The sequence below is a fragment of the Saccostrea cucullata genome, unplaced genomic scaffold, assembly GCF_032062105.1.
Source record: "Saccostrea cucullata isolate Sc308-1 unplaced genomic scaffold, CSIRO_AGI_Scuc_v1 ctg5038, whole genome shotgun sequence".
Classification (NCBI taxonomy): Eukaryota; Metazoa; Mollusca; class Bivalvia; order Ostreida; family Ostreidae; genus Saccostrea; species Saccostrea cuccullata.
This window is the reverse complement of record NW_026930259.1, coordinates 930-9162: the sequence shown is the minus strand read 5'-3', so window position 1 is coordinate 9162 and position 8233 is coordinate 930. Positions and strand designations below refer to the sequence as shown.

Genomic DNA, 8233 nt, shown 5'->3' with positions numbered 1-8233 from the left:
AAACATCTGTATACTAAATTTCATTTCAATATGTGCAACCTCTGCAAAGAAAATGAACGGAAACTGCAAATAAATGGAATTTTTCTAAGTCCAAGGGGCATAACTCTGTCAAAAATGGTGTGATCGTACCCAAAACAGAACTTGACCTAGATATTTACCTGATAAACCTGTATACCAAATTTCATTTCAGTATATGCAGCGGTTGTAAAGAAAATGAACGGAAACTAAATGGACCGACAGACCGACCGACCGACAGACAGACCGACGGACAGCAGCAAAGCAATATGCCCTCCCTTCTTCGAAGGGGGGCATAAATATCTGTACAATATGACGGTAAATACCTGTGCAATATGACCGTGATTTCCTTACAATATGTATCATCAGATACCTGTACAACATATACAGTTAAATACCTATACAATATCTTGTCAAATACCTGTTCAATATGTCAGTCAAATACTTGTACGATGTGTACAGTCAAAATGTCAAAATATTTGAAATACCTTGATCCTATGATAGCTGGGCGGATGCCATTACTCACCTGCTGTTCCGTTATATCCAGACACTGTCAGGTTATATTTACTGTCTTCATCTAAGATGTAAAATGTGGTATACACAGCATAGGCCTGTTCTCCGTTATGTCTCTGGAGATCAACTCGGAGCTCCTGGTCTTTCTCCCTTGTTAAGGTGTGGATTGCATCATTACCTATATATATTAAGCAAAACAAATAAATATTTAACCAAAAATTACAAACGACACGAACATTTTAATTCATTTAATTTTTGGGATGACCATTCACTAGGTAAGGAACAAAAAGTTGAAAAGTCAAAAAAACAAAGGACACAGATTAACAAACAGATAAAACCAACTAGACCAATGCTAAACGACTAAATACCAGATATTTACAGTGGTAAATGTTTAATTTGAAGTTTATAAACTTCTGTAAACAAAGGGATCCAGAGCGTTTGTAAATTAATGCATAGGGTCATGGTGGGTGCGCCATGTCAACTGGGGATGCTCAGTCCATTCAACACCAGATCTAACCTCAGAAATTTCAAGTGTATTTTTATTGTGCCCGCTTCCAGAAATTGTATTTTTAAATGAATTTTTTAGATTGAATGCTGTTGGATGTGTTTTCTTTTTATGCCCAGCCATGAATATGGCCGGGGCATATAGAGTTTGTCATGTCCGTCTTCCGCCCTGTTGAAGCAAACTGGTGAGAGCTTTTCAACTGTGTCAAATTTTTTAACCTTGGATTTTACATTGACCTTGACCTCATTTTTTCCTAAATTAGTGTCAAACTTCATATGGGGTTACTTACTGGTGTACGCAATTAATCTCCATTAACATTTTGACCTTGACCTTTCCTTTGACATTGACCTCACTTTTCTGAATTTAGATACATGCTGATGTAAGAAATTCAACTGCATCACTTTTCAAGATATTCTATACAAATTTGATACAAATATTTATGTTGCATTACTAATATACCCTCAGCGGGGCATTCATGTCCTATGGACACATTTCTTGTTTATCAATGTTTTCCACATTTCTTTGTCAAAAATATTGAACCTTGCAGGTAAACTGAGCATGAATATATGTATATTCTGCTGTGATAAAACAATTCAAATTAATCAATGTTTCTTTTTCAAAACAATATTCATAAGATCATACCTATCCAGTAGTTTTTAGAGGGATTCCCAAATCCTTCTTTATACTCTATCCATGTCCTGTAAAAATCCACGTCACCATCTTCTCGTTTCTGAATGACCTGTGAAAATATGCTAAATATTTAAATTTAGATCTTAAACAAAATAAAATTCATCTCTATGTGTCATTCGTCTGAAATATCATTTGAGTGTAACGTAAAAATATCCCAGTGTACTATTTTGTGATATAAAGGCGTTTTATAGCAATGAGTAAAAATGAGTTGTTTCAACATACATTATGGTCAGTGTGTGAATGGTTTTGAAATCAACTGAGAAACACGAAACTCTGGGTAGTTATTTTGTTTTCTGCACCCTGATGACGGTGATATTAGATTATACTGCCTTTTTCTTATGTTTAGGTTCATTCTCAATTTTTAGTTAATGTAAAAATTCAAAATAATACTTTCAAATGTCGTAACTTACGCAGGAGCTCTGCTGCGGAAATGGTTTCTAGTTACTCTAAATGAAAGGCATAAAGCCATCATGATAATATTTTGTTAGATTTGTTTTAACAATAATGCAAAATTTCCTCTAAAAAATGCGTAATGCATATTCTTTATAGTTTTAATCTCTATAAACATTCAATGATACCCTTTTCACATGTTTTAGGTCTTTGTTCCCATGAACAGAAAACTTCAGCATTCTCTATCTTCAGAGATAACCCAAATACACTAACAGATATAATTATCCATGACATACAGGGTGTTTCACAATATATGTCACACATCTAAAGACAGATAGATAAATGACAACAAAAGCTACATATACATTTTATATATCGTTTTAATCAGCATATATTCAAAATCATTTTTTTGAGTCAGAAGTATCCAAAATTCTCCACTTCAGTTACTATGGCAACAAATCCTAAAATGTTATTCTCCAAGTGTTTTCCCAACATTGTCCTAAATAACTTAAGAGACTACAGCTTATAAATTTCTTATCACTGTTTTGTAAGTTTCACAAGATTTTTGAGACTTCTCTTGTTTTATATCTGGCTTTTAAGAACCAAAGTGCATATCTATTTTTATTTAAAGTTGTATTTTAATAAATGTGTCGTTTCAGAAATACCGGTATGTGTTAATTGGTGTCCACTTCTTTAGCTCTTCCTTACAGTCAATCTTGCAAACTTTATTCCCGACTCTGAATGTCATTTGAAATCTTGTATGCAGACACATTTGACTCAAATTTAAGATTTCGAAATACACTTACTGGCATTGTTACAAACCATTTCCCTAAACTCAGACCTGACTTTCATGAGGTTTTCTCAATGATTGACTTCCCTCTGATATTGTTCTCATCTCTTCTTGATTTTTGGGGGGTGGGGTGGGGTGTGGTGAAGAGGAGGCAGGGTCTAACTGTCTTTCATCTTTACATTATAATTTTATTTATACCTTCTAATTATTCTTAATTAATATAAGAAAAATAGACAGTAATTTCTGGTCTAGTTATTTTTTATCATCCCCACCTGTAAAATATTTAAGATATCGTAAACGATTCTTATCATAAAAGTTTACAACAAATTTTTGCTGCAAGTTTTACTCAATTTTGAGAAAGCTGAAATTATGACATCACTGATTATATCATCAGTTACTTCATGGATTATTATAATTTTCCCGAAACTTTGCAATATAATAAATTTAGATCAATATGCTTAACTATAGTATTTTGGTATTTTCGGCATCATGCTCGATATTCAGATTATGCCCATTTAGATGTGTGACATATATTGTGAAACACCCTGTATATGTTATCGTGCAATCTTCCGTTGATTATTTGAATTCTTTTAGGAAATTAAAGATCTTACAATTGCTGATATCCAGCTAATATGAATAATGAAAAAAAATTGTCTACTTTCTTTTCTCCAACATCTTATTGAATTCTTAAGCTTATTTGCAGGTGCATTTTCAGATCCAGGAACGTTATACCGAGAATTGGTAGTTGAACGTTGCAGGGAATTTGTTTAACACTCCTAAACGCAATTTGAAACTAAAATATTCTATTGCTAATCCTGCATTAGGGTGTATGTGCATGTTTCACTATACATCTTTAAACATATGATTTTTTTTTTACAGAAAGCATCTTTAGAGCTTATGTTTCATCATCTCATAAAAGGATTTGTATTTGTGATAGTTCTCGTATTTCCTCTAAGGCATATGGAAGAAAATGGGACACATCTCTGATAGATCCTCTGTCTTTAAAATATAATGATAATATGTTAAAGCTGAACACGATTCGTAAAAGGAATGTGTTCGCCATTTTTGTTACCGAGTCTCAATACTCTATAGACCCCTATGAATAGGGCAGGATTTAGTCACTGTTCAGTGTAATCAGTCGACACCAGTGAAGACGGACGTATGCTAAACAAGACTCGGTAGCAAGAATGATAACGTAATACTTCGTCTAATACAGGAAAGTAAGATAACAAATAAATTTACAAGTATAATTGTATAGGTCAGTGCAGTATACAAAGAACACAGAAAAACGTGAGTGCAATAAAATATAAACACAGCTAATGCAAGATAACCAGCACGAACACGGGTCTCCATTTCACGCTGATACCTGTGGCAATAAAGCAGTCAGATGTAACAAATGCGAAGAGCATACCTTAGTACTGATGTATCGTAGATAATGCTATCGAAAATGGCGTATGCTTATTTACGAGTCGTGTTCACCTTTAAGTGTCTAAAATGTGTTTTAATGTAAATCTATTTCATTCTGATATCATGCGGCGCACATCATCGAAATCAATGGTGTCCAGAAAAATTCCAATCGACCGAATTATCCGTTATATTTCCTTTTTTCCTTTTGATTTTTTAAAAAATATATCTGAAAACTTCAAAACCTTTACGATTTAATTTTCTACATATAAAAATCCTTCCTTTAAAATGAGTTCTGTGGTTTTTTATGTAGAAAAAACCCTCTCTCCAGGTGTTGTCGATGAATAACATTGACGATAAAAAACATTACTCACCGTCCATCCTCCTCCTTCTGTCGTCATGTCACAGTAGACCTCTCTCCGGATGTCAGGGTAAATAACGTATACTCCATTTTGTCCTCTTTTACTGGGGTCTCTCTTCAAAATCTCTGAACAATCCTTGTATATTTTTTCTATTTAAAATATGTAATATATGGGAATAACGCACACAATTAAATCTCATATGTCCATTAAATTAGTACAAATCAAGTGCAAAGTAAACACAAATCGCTTACGCGTGTTATTCAATTTTTTTGCACACACAGTTGCAGGTATGATGCTATATTTTGCCAAAAACAATGATTCCCTCTCGAGACGTCACCGTATGCGGTGAAGGGCTTCAAATTTTGACCTTTACTCGGCACTCAGGGACATTGACCAGTGAGGGATCTTTATCGTGCCAACGCCTGCCGCTGACACGGGGCCTCGGTTTTTAAGGTCTCATCCGAAGACCCGCAACTTTCACTTCAAATTGCCGAGCGCATGTCAAATACTAATAGAAGTGAAGGGGAAAATCAAAAGTACTTACAAATTACAATATATTCGAGCCCTGATTGGTTGGTAAACCATATTTATGAAGTTTAGAATTGAAAAGAAGGATACCCCCTTAGCTTCCCTGAACCACAAATGCGACCAAAAAATGTGTTAAAGTTCAAAAGACGAAATAGATTCCAGTTGATTATTTAAATATACTTGAAATTCAGTATATTCCTAAACTGGTTACACTGTACAAATTAAAGATGATTTTACCTTAGGGAATAGGAGCAATAATTACTCGAGAAATTCTGAAAATCAGCTGAGATATCATTTTACAATTATGACGCCTATGTAAGACAAAATAAATAAATGGTTGAACAATGAATAAGAATTTTCTGCAATTTCAAAATGAATCTCGATTATACTTGCCATCTGTTAAAAAAATAAACAAAATACGCATCTTTAAAAATAACGACTACTAGTTTAGGAACAAAATGAACAGCGTAAAAGGCAATGCAATAGAAGAAATAGAAAAAAAAATCATGATGATGTATGTTTTGAATATACATATATACAGCTCAACGCACGTTTTAAGCTCACATGGTTTTTCACACAAATTAAGGACACATGTTATGATGTAATATTGTGTATCGAGACAATAAAATACAAATACATTTAAAAGTATTTGTTTACATTATTTGAGTTTATTTCATTTACTGAAACATAATTCACACGAATCAATAGGTAGAACTTTGATATATTCATGGCTGAAAAATAACAGCTTTTCTCTTTTGAATTTATGTGTGTTCCTGCCAATTGCAGCTGTCTTTTTATCCGTTTTTTTGAAAGCAATAGCTGTTTGCAGAATCGTAGACATGGGCACAGTACAGCTACTGTAAATTGTATTTTCTGTATATTTTGACTCTTTAACTCGGGGTGGTAATAGTATTTTTCATCTGTTTGACTGCTTTCTATGTTAATGTGGTTTTTTTCAGAGTCAACTTCTAAAATCTAAAATCATGAAAGATTCATCCCACTGCAAAATTTTAACGCTTCAAACCGTAAAGGCAGAAGAATTTTCTTTTTCATAGAAAGAATTTACTATACAAAAAATAAACAATGCTTCATTATCCTACCCTTTTGTGTGGTTTCCTTCTGCAATGTTATCCCTTTTCGGCACTACATTTCGACAAAACCAAGAGGAGTATGGTAAATGAGCAGAGATGTTTAAAAAAACACTCACCTTGAAGACTTAACTTTAAAATTTTCAGCAACATGGTTTCAAGGAAAGCTCGTTTTATACAATTTGTAAAAAAAAAAAAAACCTATGGTAGATTCGTATAGTAAAAACATCCTTCCATTTATTTATAAATTCTCCTTTAAAACATCAACTTTGGTAACTTAGGATAATAATTCTAAAAGACATTTATGCTTGACATTATATATGTAATGTAACGAAGGGCTATGTCATTGTACCACAGTTCGAAAATGGTAATTTTCATTACAACAATGTGAACTTGATTTGTGCAAAAAAAACCATGTGAGCTTAAAAAGTGCGTTGAGATGTATATATCATATATCCAGTTTCACATATATACGAGGGTTGTTCGAAAAGTTCGTAAACGATGTCAATTTTCGTTACATTACTCACTAGAAACTAAAATTACCCCCAATATGATATGTAAAAATATTTGTTTTGTTTATGTGTGAAAGTTCATTCCATTCGATTCATCAGAAATAAATTTACTTCATTTTAAAATCAACATTTTTTTATACACGCGGAGCACACATAACAGCAATGTAACGTAAAAAAGTAGCGTCAAGAATTTCTACTAAATATTATCCCAATACATTTCACATCTTATAATATAATCCAATACCAACCCATCAAATCCTTTTTCGAATACTTGACCTTTTATTTTGTAAAACCGTTTTGTCCAATTCTAATCGCAAAAAATATATTCGTTTTTCTTCTTGAAGAAGGATATAGTGATAAGGAACAATATTCTATCTCAAAGTCCATAATCCTGAAAAAAAATGTCCATGAATTGTTTTAACTTTATTCAAATTATACACCCAAAATCTTTTTCTTTAAAAGATACCAAAATTCAGAAGCTAATAAAGTTATTCTTATTACATGTAGGTCACACAAAAAAAAAGACCGCTCGGCTATCTAGGCAAGTCAAAAAACTTGCTTTCGATGCCATGTATTGGTAACAATCCTCTGTTAAAACTAACGTCCAAATAACTATATTTAACTTCTGTTCTCAATGACCGTGTAGTGTAGGGCAGCGCCGCGAGAATTCCATCGGCATTGAAAGCAAGTTTTTTGACATGCCTGGAAAGCCGAGCGGGCTAGTGCGCTGTTCCTGCACTGCTAGGAGACAAATTTCTTTGTGCTTTCTATATTAATATTTCTTCACTTAGGGCAGTTATGTTAGTTTAAGAGTTGTTGTTAACTGTGCTTTATAAATAATAATTAATTTCATTACAACATGTATTGGTAACAATCCTCTGTTAAAACTAATGTCCAAATAACTGTATCTAACTTCTGTTCTCAATGACCGACTGTGTAGTGTAGGGCAGCGCCGCGAGAATTCCATCAGCATCGAAAGCAAGTTTTTTGACTTGCCTAGATAGCCGAGCGGTCTAGCGCACTGTTCCTGCACTGCTAGGAGACAGATTCCGAAGGTCGAGAGTTCAACCCCGGGCTTGGGCAGGAGTGGGTATCCATGTAAAAGTGAATTTCTTTGTGCTTTCTATATTAATATTTCTTCACTTAGGGCAATTATGTTAGTTTAAGATTTGTTGTAAATTGTGCTTGATATATATATATATATATATATATATATATATATATATATATATATATATATATATATATATATATATATATATATGTATATATATATATATATATATATATATATATATATATATATATATATATAGTCAATTCTCGAATTATCGCCATTCGATTCATCGCCATTTTCGCAATACCGCCATGATTTCTCAAGAACGTTTTTCCTGCTATATAGAATTCTCTTTATAAGCCAAATTCGCATACCGCCA

At 33.0% G+C, this 8233-nt stretch overlaps 1 protein-coding gene across 1 annotated transcript; it reads right to left on the bottom strand.

The window, feature by feature from the left end:
• Nucleotides 1-380: 380 nt before the first annotated feature.
• LOC134283409 (fibroleukin-like) lies at nucleotides 381-4818 on the bottom strand (the record flags this gene model as incomplete). Its single annotated transcript, XM_062765857.1, has 4 exons — nucleotides 381-388; nucleotides 542-706; nucleotides 1676-1772; nucleotides 4682-4818. Coding segments are annotated over 4 exons (407 nt in total), but the record flags the coding sequence as incomplete, so codon positions are not given.
• Nucleotides 4819-8233: the final 3415 nt, after the last annotated feature.